The 12,747-nt window shown below is 50.4% G+C and overlaps 1 protein-coding gene across 1 annotated transcript; it reads left to right on the top strand.

Moving 5' to 3' along the window:
• Nucleotides 1–1,794: 1,794 nt before the first annotated feature.
• Nucleotides 1,795–8,711, top strand: SLC45A3 (solute carrier family 45 member 3). Its single transcript, XM_010169209.1, has 4 exons — nt 1,795–1,966; nt 2,238–3,071; nt 4,448–4,713; nt 8,256–8,711. The coding sequence occupies exons 1-4, from the start codon at nt 1,795–1,797 to the stop codon at nt 8,709–8,711; spliced, it is 1,728 nt and encodes a 575-aa protein (XP_010167511.1).
• Nucleotides 8,712–12,747: the final 4,036 nt, after the last annotated feature.

The following is a 12,747-nucleotide window of genomic DNA, read 5'->3' as shown; positions in this document are numbered from 1 at the left end:
GCGAGGTCTGACCCGCTCCACCAAGCGTGGCCTCCAGCACCGATTGCCTCAGCAGCTGAAGAGGGAGGTGAGAGTTGGCCTGGAGATGTTCCCTGTAGGACTCTTTTCCTCTCCCTTCTAATAGAGGCAAAGAATTTAGAGAGGGACTGGGCTGCAAAACTGAATTTTCACTTCATTTCTGATGGGTTCACTCTGCAGCTAAGGAAGGGAAACTCTGTACCAGCTGGCGGCTCTGGCACGGAGGGGTGTCCAGGCAGGCAGTGCAGCTACAGCTTCCCCGCAGCCAGGGAGGGAGCAAGCAGAGATAAACTCCTCCGCCTGCGTGTCTCACATTCTCTTCAGCCTCCTTCATCCAAAAGAACCCAAAGCACCTGGGAGCTGCTCTGCAATGGGACAGGAGACAAAAGCTTCTGTGCAAACTGGGAGCATGCTGCACAGTCCAGAAACGGGGTCATGGGCTGAAGCACATTCAGGCCAGTGGGACCTGTTAAGCCTTGTCCCTGCAGAGAAACTCAGTGGTGGCTCATGTAGGGTGAGAAGTTAGGCCATGTGAATCCTGAGAGTTAGACTGCAGTTTGTTTTACTCCTAAATCGATGCCTGTGCAAGAGCTTAATGTCACCCTTCTTGCTAACCTGTTCTACCTTTCCTAGCCTAACTACAGACCATCTTCCTGAGATGCTTTCAGCAAAACAGCAGTTTGGGGGCTAGCCTAGCTGCTGGTAACCTTGCAGGATTTCTTTCATTTGTAGACTGACATAGTGACAGGCTCATACTAAGATGCATCTGCTTACTCTTGCCTTAGCTGCTTAGCCCCTGTCCTGATCTGGTGGCCTCTCCCCTCTGAAGAAGGCTGGAGAGAGGGAGCACGTTACAGGGCAAATAAATGACTCAGACTAATGAGTAAGGTAATTGCCGTTCACTGTTAGATGAGGCTAAAGTGGGTCAGGTTTGTTTGTGAAACTCCATGAAGGCACCATCTGTTCTCTGTGCCCCATCTCAGGGGCTAGAGACAGAATTTGGGTGAAACTGCTTCCCTGGGAGCCTGCGGAGCAGCACGGAGGAGGCCCCGGTCATTAGGCAGTGGCGTGGGTCCCTAGAGATGACCCTGTGTGACTGCAGGCGAATGTCTGCAGCCCTGATCCTCCCAGGGGACTCTTAATTGATTTCACTGGGAGAGGGGATCCTAAATCCTTTGTCTTTCTGCTGCAACTGCCCATCTATAAGATGAGGCTGGACAGGACACTGAGAGGTCATTAGACCTCCCTTAGCCCGAAGGCAGGATTGGATTTTCCCAAACCATGTCTGATAGGTGCCTGTCTCACCTGTCACAAGCCCTTGGAGAGAAACCTGGCACCAATGTAGTTCGTGTCTTTTAACCCTGCTGCTCTCCCAGATGTCCTCTCTCATCCTCCCATGCCTGCAAGCCTGTTGGGATTGGAACTGTCTCTCAGCGATGACATGTCTGTGTGGTACCTGGTGTTAGCCCTTTCCCCTGCCCTGGACCCTGCTGTGTCTAACGAGCTCTCTCCTCTCTCAGACCACAGCATGTGAGCAGAAAGGGAAGGCTGGAGTGGGATCCTTGCCTGCCCACGCCCGGACTCAACATTGCTGGGATCACATCTTGCAGTAAGAGGAAGAGGAAAAGATGGTTCATCCACCGTTGCTAAAAATGGGAGACAGCATCTGTCCAGCAGACCAGGAAGGGAAGCTCCAGACCTTGCCTGTGGGGCATCCCTGGGAGTGCTGCAGCCGGAGTGACACAGCCCTCTGTCAGTAAGGGGTGTCGGGGCAGCATGGCTCAGAGAGCCTGGGGCAGCATGCTCTTCCACAACCGCAAGACCCAGCTGCTGCTGGTCAACTCCCTGACGTTCGGCCTGGAGGTCTGCCTGGCTGCAGGGATAACCTATGTGCCTCCGCTGCTGTTGGAAGTGGGTGTGGAGGAGAAGTTCATGACCATGGTTTTAGGTAAGCTTTTTTTTTCTTTTTCTCATCTTTAAGATGCTTGTTTCCACTTTGAGTCTGGAGGACAGGGTCAAAGAAGGGCATGGGGGCTTGTCTCTGCAGGGTGGCTGCAGTGCTACTGTTATATCGAGGGCAGCCTTGTGTTTGGAGGAGGGGGCTGTGACACAGTGAAGCTTACTGAGTTCTTGAAACATCCCAGGCTTTTTTAACAGTGCATACAGAGCAGTGTCCTCCAGATCTGTCCCCCCTAACATCACCTGTTTCTCTTTTCCAGGGATAGGACCTGTTCTTGGCTTGGTTTTTGTCCCACTGATCGGATCTGCCAGTGACCACTGGCACAGCAGCTATGGCCGAAGGCGACCTTTCATCTGGATGCTGTGCCTGGGAGTCCTGCTGAGCCTCTTTGTGATCCCACATGCCAGCAGCCTGGCCAGCCTGTTTGCCCTCAACACTCGCCCTCTGGAGATTGCCTTCCTCATCCTGGGCATTGGATTACTGGATTTCTGCGGCCAGGTCTGCTTCACTCCGCTGGAGGCCCTGCTCTCAGACCTCTTCCAGGAGCCGGACAACTGCCGCCAGGCCTTCTCCGTCTATGCCTTCATGATCAGCTTGGGGGGCTGCATTGGCTACCTCCTTCCAGCCATTGACTGGGGTGGCAGCTTTCTGGCCCCATACCTGGGAGGGCAGGAGACGTGTCTCTTCAGCCTCCTTGCCGTCATTTTCCTCGGCTGTGTGCTGGCCACGCTCTTTGTGACAGAGGAGGCAGCCACCCAGGCAGATGTTCTGGATGGCTCAGTGCTGAAGGACGCTCCCCCTAAGCCCTCACCTCCTGCCTGCTGCTCTTGCCAACTCTCCAGGAGCTCATGTCTCCTTCAGGCCAGGCACATGATGCAGGCCCTGAGAAACCTCTGCACGCTGGTGCCACGGCTTCACAGCCTCTACTGCCGCATCCCCAAGGTCATCCGTCGCCTGTTTGTGGCTGAGCTCTGCAGCTGGATGGCACTCATGACTTTCATGCTGTTCTACACAGACTTTGTTGGGGAAGGACTCTACCACGGTGTCCCCAGAGCCAAGCCAGGCACGGATGCCAGACGCCACTACGATGAAGGTGAGAAGTGAACCAGCTGCTCTGAGGCTGCAGCACTTGTTCCCTAGGGCAGGAGGGTTCAGTGGGAGCTGGGAATGGGCTCACCTCTGCTAATAATGCAAAAAAGCCTTACAGGAAACCAGACCTTCTGCAGATGGGTCAGGAAAAAGCATCCCCCTGTGGCCCCCAGAGCGTTGCACAGTGGACCAAATAGGAAAACACCTCTTTCTTCTCCAGCTGTCAGGCACAGAACTAGATCTGGCAGCGCAGCCCCTGGTCTGGGGCTGAGCTGTTACGTGGCAAAATGGTCTGGCAGGTTGCATGCTGAACAGGACCTATCCGGCTTTGTCTGCAAGCTGCAGTTGCTGCTGCCAGGTCCTTTCACTGCTCTTCCCTTCTTTTTAAATGAGGGATGATGGTGCTCCCCATCTCTTGGCGAGCAGGGGTGGGAAAGCCAGGACATGCTCAGTAGCAGTAGGTGGGCTTTGCTGCGTCTTCTTTTCATGCTACTGTGAGATTCTGCTCACTTCAGCACATGACCTGCTTACTGTCGTGGCCTGTGTTGTGCCTTGACTCACTGTCCAGCCCTTCTTCTCCTCTCTCAGATCTAAGTCTTTTATTCTTGGAGGCACCTCTCTGGCCCTCCTCTTCCAGCTGTGTATCTTTCCCTCTTGAGTTTTCCACTCCCTGGCTCCGTGAGCTCTGCAGTACACTGCCTCTTTGTGCTGAGTACCTGTTTAACTTAGAGGGAGTTTAATTATTATTTAACACTTGCACTGTATAGCTTCCAGCAAGTCAGGACTGCATTGTGTTAGCTGTCATAGAAACATAAGTTGAGTAATGATCCTTGCTTCAAAGAGTTAATGGTTTTAATTCCCTGAAATCTGATAGATAGGGTAAGGTCCGGATTGCTACCGGATACTGCAGTCATTTAGTGGATGTTGTGTACTTTACCTTGGCTTAAGCACAATTCCTTGTTCCCTTTGTTCTGTTGCTGGTTTTGGCATCAGATAATAACAGATCCTGGTTCATGAGCCGGTGACAGATCCTGGATCAAGAGTAGGAAGGTGTAAACAACTTCCAAAGACAAGAATGGCATTTGGATTCCTGTCTCCCATTGCTCCTCTGGCTAGACTGGGGTGCCCAGGGGCACATGTAGGAAATACTTGCTACTGGTAGGGGATGGGAGCTGCATTCTAACTGGTGCAACCCTGGAATATGTTAGGTGATGCTGCTCTGCTTCCTGAGCCAGCCAGGTGGTTGTCAGGGCTGTTTGTGGCTGTGCCACACTCTGAGTTGGACACCTCAGGAGAGGGAAGGAGGCCCAAAGGTGTTTGGCTGTGTGAAGCCTGGGTGCAGTCAGGGCAGCATCTTTCACCATCTCTGCTTACCCACAGGTGTCCGGATGGGTAGTTTGGGCCTCTTCCTGCAATGTGTCACATCCATCTTCTTTTCGACAATCATGGACCGGATGGTGAAGCAGTTTGGGACACGGGCGGTCTACCTGGCCAGCGTGGTGTTCTTCCCCGTGGCTGCCTTCGTCATGTGCCTTTCCCACAGTGTCATCATTGTTACCATCTCAGCTGCTCTAACAGGCTTCACCTTCTCTGCACTCCAGATCCTGCCATACACACTGGCATCCCTGTATCATCATGAAAAACAGGTAGGGATCTGCTCCAGAGGGCAATGTGGCTGGTAGCCCTGAGGACAGCTTGGCCAGTCTCTTTTGCCACTTGTAGCTGTTACAATCAGCTCAGCCCATGGAAGAGAAACACGTGTCTGTGCACAGAGATTTTCCACACATGCCTCTTCTCTCCTGGCTGTGTCTTCTCTGAAGAATCATCTGAAATGGAGAAGATGAGAGTTGAGCATCTCCTCCCTTAGACATCCCCTGCTCACAACAAGCATTATGCCATTTTAAAGTGTCGAGTGGGTAAGATGGGAGAAGTCAGCTCGGATTGATGTATCAAAATGGGTGTCCTGTGTTCCTCCATGTTCTGCATATTTTTAGGGAAACTGGTGCAGGTTGGTTATACCTGTGTGCATTCTGCAACCAAGTTACATCTGCAGCACTGCCAACCTGAGCTGCTAAAAAACTTAAAGAGTTTTCAGCCCTTTAAAGTCCAGATTTCCAATTTTTGTCCGTAGCATAAAGATCAGTAAAAACAAAACTGAGGTTCTTCCTTTTCCCCTAGCTCCAAGGAAAATAAATGTTGTGAAACTTTTGACACCAACACATAAGCAAGTCATCCTGTCCCACAGATGTTATCCTTGTGGAGAAGTCCTAGGAGGTTCCCAAGTTGCACACTGGATTAATAGGAGTTTCTCTTGTGCTGCAAATGCAAAATTAATTTGTGGTTTGGGAGCAGCTCTTTCATCCCCATGGCAGGCGGTTCACTGTGCAGTGAAGTAAGTAGGAGTTGATACCACAGGCATCCAGATGTTCACATTGAACAAATACTTCTGACCAACCCTTCCCAATTTGCACCAGGCACCCTGTCAAAATAGGGGTACGGGGGAGTGTTCTGCATTGCAAAGACTTCAGTTTGCCTGGGATCTCCCATGGACATAATATCAACAGAATGAAAACCAAACTCCATGGGCTGGGAATGTGAAGGCCACATGCCCAACTGTTTGCCAAAGGCTTGACAGGGAAACACTCTTAGCACAATGAGGGTTTGGTCTCTCTGTTGCCCTAACTGGAAAGTTCCTCCTTCCTTTACCCGCTACTTTGCAGCAGGCTATGGGGAGACCCCACAAGAAGCAGCTGCTAAAATGCCTTTGCAGAAAGTTCTCCATCTTCCCCATTTCTGTTCTTTTCTTTTTTCTTACTGTTGAAATCTGTCATTGCTTTTCTTTGCCTCCTGATTCCTGCTCCCTTTCTTCCCTCTCTTTTTTTTCACCTTGTTTTTTTTAACTTTAAACACTCCTCTCAAAGTGAATCAGCAGAAGGGGCATCCAGAGGGGCTGGTGCTTCCACCCTGTGTGGGATCGTTGGCGAAAGCCTGCGAGGCCACCTCAGCTGGAGCTCCTTGCTTTGCACAGGCTGTGTAAGTCACTCTGTTCTCCTGCATGCCCTCTCATCTTTGCATGGCCACTAAACCTTGTCTAGAACAGGAGGAAAAGATCTGCATGTTCTAACAGCACCAGAAAGCTTGGCAGAGGTGAGATGCGTGGTGGGCACTCACATCTTCTGCAGGGGATCAGGGAGTGCTAGGTTCCTCATTCCCACCACTTCCCACCAACTATAGAGGGAGATGAAGCTGTTGCTTGAGGCACCGGTGACTGCTGTGGTTGTATCTTATGTTACAAAGGGTAATTTTAAAGCATAAGTTCTCACTAAGCTCATTCCTGTGAGTATCTGTTTGTTTTCTGTAGAATTAAATTAATTCTCCACACTAGGTGTTCAAACACCCCTGCCAGAACTCATATCTCTGAAGTCCAAGCCTGGATCAGTATTAAAATCACAAAAATGTGGCATGGGCCTTCAGGGCAGCTGAGCAGGCTTCTGGGAATGTCAGTGTCAAATATGAAGGGCTGGAATTGCGGGGGACATCCTAGTTTGGCTCACACAATGCCCCTTCTGTGCTGGGTTTTGAGTTGCTTTGAAGTCTGATGGCAATAGGAGGCATGTGGGAGGGTTTTTAAGCTCCACATAAGATAAGTGACTGTCCTGGGTTGTTGCATTTAAGCATAAATCCATAAGCCTAGGCAGAATTGAGGAGTTGAAGGGTATAATGAGCAGCTGAGCTGAGCCCAGGTAAAGCTTTTGGAAGGTGGTTGCTGTTTAGTGAAGTTTTCATCTGGTTTCTCTTCTCTAATAGAATCTGAAACTGTTTGTGCTACAGATCTGCAGCCACAGCCTGGGGCAGCATGAACAGAGACTGGCTGGTGCTGACTACACTAGGGCAGGACTGGGTGTAGCTGGGTGGGTGCCAAGACTGCTGAAAGCTTTGGGATGGCCTGCAACAGAGCTGGAGTGCCCACACCAACGGTTCCCTCCTCTTGATGTGTCCCTGTCCCTCCTGCAAAAGGAAGGATGGGTCAGGCAAACCCCCTGAGCCCTGCAGCTGGGTACAGTGCTCTCTGCTCTCAAACAACTGCTATTTTTTCCTTTTTATTTTGTTTGTTCAATCTCACCAGACACATAATGGATTAACAGATCCTTCGTTATCTGCTCTACCTCATGCAGACCAGTGGTTGTGCATAATTGCAAGTGCCCTGGAGTTTTCAAGCTGCAGCTCTGCGGCATTTTCACTGTCTGCACATGACTGCCCATTATTTGTTGGCATTAATGTGGAGAACTTTTAGATCCAAATAACTCTGTGTGAATACTGCAGGAGGGAGCCATGCCCCAGAGATCTCACAGCTGGAGCAGAGTGAAGCAAAAAAAGGGTGAGAAGAAAAAGATTTTTCTTCCTCACAACCCCCTTTTCTAGCCTGAGTGAGGAGGCTCAGGTCAGGGAGATGAAGCAACTCAGCTGAGGTCATACATGCACGGTCTGTTGCAGACCTGAGAAAAGAGCTCTTTCCTGAGTTCCCAGCACTGTGCCATCTCAGCTGATGTCACTTTTAAGTATCCCAGATATTAAGAAGTGGCCAGGGCTGTGAACTGTTCATCTGCCCTTTGGGCTCTTCTGCTGAAGGTTTTGGGTTCCCAGTCAGCCACTTTGTGAACATTTCTGTTTGCACTGGAGTGGATTATCTGGCTTTGATATGTTTAAAGTGGGTTCTGGCCCTTCACTCCTGTCCTTCAAGTGTGCACCTGCTGATTTCAGGATGGAATGAGCTGTAGTTGGTGCCCATATTCCCTTGGCACTCAGTGAGGAGGTGACAACCCAGGGCTCAGTGCAAAATGTCCCCAGGCAGAGTCTGGGCTGGCTTTGGGCTGCAGCAGCCTGCTGAGCCCCAGAACTTCAACACAACAAAGGCACCACTTGGCCAGATTACTCCGGTGAGTCAGGGTTGCTTTGAATCCCGTGCCAGTTGGGAAAAGCCAGGCTGGGTCCTGGAGGCCATCTCACGTGGGCCAGGCTCACTGCGGGCACTCCCCACCTCTTAACAGTTCAGCCTGACCCAAGGCATGCAGAGCACAGGGTGATTTTGCTCTCTGGCACAAAAAACAGGGGCCCCTCTGCCCCCACCTCCCTTGCTGGGCTCCACCCTACCAACTCATCCCTCACGTGCCCTCCTTCTTTCCCCTAGGTATTTCTGCATAAATATAAGAGCAAAGAGGAGGAAGACGCAGCTCGACTGGACAAGAAATCAGCCTTCTCTAAAGGCCTCCTTTCCAGCCAGAAGCTGCCTTACCAGAATGGACATGCTGGGAGCCTCTTCTCTTCTTCCTCTTCTTCCTCCTCTCCTCCAGCTGCCAGCTCAGCTCTGTGTGTCAGCTCCTCCTGCGATGTCTCGCTCATGATGATGGTGGGAGAACCGGACTCGGTGGCTCCTGGCCGTGGGATCTGCCTGGACCTGGCTATTTTGGACAGTGCTTTCCTCCTCTCTCAGGTTGTCCCCTCACTCTTCATGGGGTCCATCGTCCAGTTTACACAGTCAGTGACTGCCTACATGGTGTCAGCTGCCAGCTTTGGCCTGGTAGCCATTTACTTTGCAACCAAAGTTGTCTTTGATAAGAGTGACATGGCGAAATACTCGGTGTGATGTGGAAGGCACAAGGGCAGCAGCAGGTGCCTACATGTGGCACAATGAGATGTGTGTGTGTTCACACACCACTTGTGGGAAGCCTCGTGTGGTACCTGCTCTCCCCATGCTCTTGCTTTAGCCCTGGGGGGGTAGTTTTGGGGCTGGGGGCAAGAGAAATGCAACAGGGGCTAATCTCAGGTGTAAATATGAGGCATCGGGGCATTGTGCTTCGGGCCATTACTGCTTTCCAAAGGTGCCTTTATCAAAAGAAAGCACTGCACAGCCAGCACCAAAGGGGGTTATACAGGGGAGAGAAAGGAAATGGATTTTTCCTTGAATAACGGGTTATGTTTCTGTGTAATTCTACCTAAACTGAGCAGCAGAGGCAGTGGCATGGGGAGAGAAGGAAGAAATCATTGGCTCTCCTGATTTCCAGTTACAGTTGTATCTTCTTCCCCTGCTGCTTGTAGTTTTACTCAACTGCTTGAGCAATACTTCTGCAAATGGGACACCGGGAGGAGATTTCCTTGGGGGAAAAAAAAGATGGGTGGCTAAGGTTTGGCCAGGGAGCAAAGGGGTGCCTATGTGTGCACACACGCTTCCGTCCTTCCCCACCTCTGTTCTGACTGGGAGAAACCATTTAGGAGAAAAGTTACTATCTCTTGTTTTGGAAAAACAAGGAACGTGTCATTAGGACCAAGTCCAAAAGGTGACTTACCTTTTACCTATGTACCAGGTTGCATCAGATGGAAAGGACTTCTTAACCTTTTTTTTTTTTAAATGATTGTTTTTAGCTTTCCTCACACAGTTCTCAGTCACTCTTGACGTCTCACTCCTTGGTGTGCAGAACTGCCACCTGCTCTCTCCCCTGACAGGTCTCTAAACTGTTGTGCCTTTTCCTGATACAAGTGGACCAGCTGGAATAATTCTGCTGGTGGCAGATTTCTACCACTTATAGACTACCTGTATACACCAAGTAGGAGTCAGGGTCCTGGCCCACAGTCAGACTTCAAAATGATCCAAACTCTGCCTACAGAAAGCACAAACGGGGCGTTTGGAGGTTAGGCTGTGAGTCTGCAGTTGTTCTTCAACAGTCCTTAACTCTGGATGGTCTAAACAAAGTGTTTGTGACTAATTTTCTGCGGAGGTGTGTGGGCAGTGAGATGCGCTGGTGAGGTTCTGCTGAAGGGCAAAACGTTGCTATTTTTACAAGGTCTTGTCAGACTATTCCTTGGCATGGAAGCAGGGTTACTCCCCTGCTGTCTGCACATGGGTCCTCAGAGGGCTTCTCCTCAGTTTTTTAAACATTTCTTTCCCGTAAAGGGTGACTGTTTCTGTTTTATTTCTTCTCAAATTATATGCCTACCAGCCTCCCTTTCCCACAACAAGGTTTGTGTGCTGAAATGCAGCTGTTTTGGGGGTGGATTTGGCAACTGCTTAACCACCTACAGAAACATTTTTTTTGTCTGTACTTCCTACCCTGGTCTCTGTCCACTTCAGGCTTCAGGAGGAAGTAAGTCTTGAAGGCAAAATGTTATTGCCAAAGGTGGGGTCTTGCTTGGATGAATGCTCCTAGTGATCAGTAACCAGTGATCCAGGATTTTTCAAGCAGGCCTCTACCTGGGTGCTAAAGTATCCTTTATTTTAGTTTTTTCTTATGTAAAATGTTGGGAGTCTTCACACAGGGAAGCTGCTATGATTCTAAGTGCTTTTGATAATTGAGCCACTTGTTTAAGTGCCTAATGAGTACTTCCACACTAAACTTCAGGTGTATGGGTTTGATGATTTTCATTACAGACATTGAAGTGATCCTTGAAAAAGCAGTGGGCTAGTAGGGGAGACAAAATACCCTTTGGTTTAGAACCTGAAAGAGCAAGATGCTGCAATTCTTGATCCGTAACTTGTATCTGTCCCTCAAGAGGAGAAGGCTTAAGCCTGACAGATTCCCTGACTGACTTGCCTTCCATCTGCTGAGGTGGCTTTGGCACAGCTTGGCTGTAGCTGGTGGACATGTGTAGGTTTGGGCTCGTGGCACATACAGTGGGCTCTGTGTCTTGGCTGAGCTGGAGAGCTTGGGATTAGTCAGTGTGGGTTGAGTCTCAGAGCTGTCCTTCACTGACAGATCATGCGTGTCTTTGGCCTCCTGTTCTCCCATCCCCTTCATTGCACTGGGTCATGGACTTGGCACCCGCTTGTCTTCGGCAAATCTGGTGTCCGCATCCAGAGTGCTGGCTCTGACCTCACTGGTCCTAGGAGAGGGCAGGCTGGGTTTGTCCAGTTTTCTCATAATTCAGATATGCTTCCAGGGAGGTGTCTGCATTTACTTCATTTCTGTTCAGAAAAGAGACCGCTGAGCGACTGAACTTGTGACTCTGCAGCCAGCTGCTCTTGCTCTTTGCTGCTGCATCCCAGACAGACACCCGGCATCTTGCTTTGGCCTGACCTGTGACTGGGTTGATAACAGAGCTCATTCTCCATTCCAGCTGGAGAGACACGATCCAGTCTGAACTAGGGGCTCGTGATCTACTTGTCCTCTGGCTGCGCTGCTCTTGTTTTAGCCAGTTCAGCAAGTATGAGAAGAGCTACTTGATCCACCAAGAGAGTCTTTGATTTCTCCCCTCCCTCTGACACCCTTCTTGCCATTTCTCCATCTGGAGCAAAACCCAGCAAATTCAGTAATTGCTCCTTTCCTTCTTACCCTCCTATTACACCAGGAGAAGTCTGCTGGGCCTTCTGCCAGCTACTGACATCGTGGGCAGATGGGTACAGGAAGGAGTGTTTGCCAAGACCCAACTCTATCTTCACTAACCCTGTCCCCCGTGGGAGTTCAAGCCCAAACAGATTTGGGCTGTTTGCTCTGAGAACATGGCTGTTTGCAGAGGGAGAGGAGGGGTGTAGGAAACTGCCACGTGCAGCCAGGTCCTGGGTGGGTGGTGGGCACATGGGGGACAGGGGAAGCACTTTTCTGTGTAAGAGTTCAGTAGGGATGGAAGACCACACAGCAGTCTTGGAGAAAGGGGAAAGTTCAGGGAGCAAGAGGAGGAGGGTGTTCAGGGGAAACTGAGGTTCCAAGCACTGTGAGGGACTGGGATGGGACCTGGAACTGGGCTGGCTCTGCCCTGGCAGTGGGTGGGAGTGTGCCCCTCCACATGGCCTTGTCCTGTCCATAAAGCACTTCATAACCCTTCACGCTTGCGGCCTCATGCCAGTGTGATCCCAGCCACGTCCCAAGAGCTGGCTGTGAAGTCTGAGCTCAGATCTTGAGCTGGGCTGTCAGCAGCTGCTTTCCCCAAACCCAGAAGGGATACTGGATTTGCTGTCATCACAACGGCCCTGTCCATGTGCTCTCTTATTACCAAAACCCTTTCTTCTTAGTTCAGGCTGTCGCTGACAGGAGAGGCATTTTCCAGAGCGTCTGGTGAGGAACTCCTTTCTTTGTAAGATTGTCCTTTCTGACTAACCTGCTGTGCTTCTGCTAAGGACAGCTTCTCTGTGTCAGGATCACATTCTAGACCAGCAAGGGACACAGGCATATTCTAGTAAAGGTAAGCACATCCCTTACATGCTGTTACTGGTGTGAGTGAGCACAGAAATCTCTCTAGGACTTGGTTATGAATTACAGGTATCGGTACAAGCTCTTCAGAGGTGGCTACCACGAGTTTCTCTGTTTCAGGCAGTAGGTGTGCTTCTGCTTTCTTCTCACGGGTGAATCATGCTGTGCCTCTCCTTTCCTTTTGTGCGATGGGGGTGTTAAGTTGAGGTGGGGAGCAGAGGGGAGAAGGGAAGAATGTCGTTTTGATGTGTGGTTTGTGAATCTCTAGGGTAGGGAAGGATGGATGGATGGATGGATGGATGCTGTTTTTCTTTGGAGATCATAGACTGTCCGCGAGGTGTTCGTGTTTTATTTATTCGGTAGAGTAAATATTTTGTATACAATGTAAGAGGAAGGCTATGACAAATTTTTATGAAAAGGAGGAAAATAAAAGGTGTTTTCAATGGGGACAACTGTGTGTGTCGCTGCGCCGCTGGGTGGCGCCATAACCGCGGAGGGGCG

This window comes from Antrostomus carolinensis, unplaced genomic scaffold (assembly GCF_000700745.2).
Source record: "Antrostomus carolinensis isolate BGI_N321 unplaced genomic scaffold, ASM70074v2 scaffold48345, whole genome shotgun sequence".
Taxonomy (NCBI): Eukaryota; Metazoa; Chordata; class Aves; order Caprimulgiformes; family Caprimulgidae; genus Antrostomus; species Antrostomus carolinensis.
This window is presented reverse-complemented; position numbering and strand designations above follow the sequence as displayed.

Excerpts from the sequence above, each read along its gene's own strand:
- SLC45A3 (XM_010169209.1), top strand. The coding sequence starts at position 1,795 with ATGGCTCAGAGAGCCTGGGGCAGCATGCTCTTCCACAACCGCAAGACC. Across the intron at positions 1,967-2,237 it reads GTTCATGACCATGGTTTTAG|GGATAGGACCTGTTCTTGGC; the intron begins GTAAGCTTTTTT and ends TCTCTTTTCCAG. Across the intron at positions 4,714-8,255 it reads TGTATCATCATGAAAAACAG|GTATTTCTGCATAAATATAA; the intron begins GTAGGGATCTGC and ends TCTTTCCCCTAG.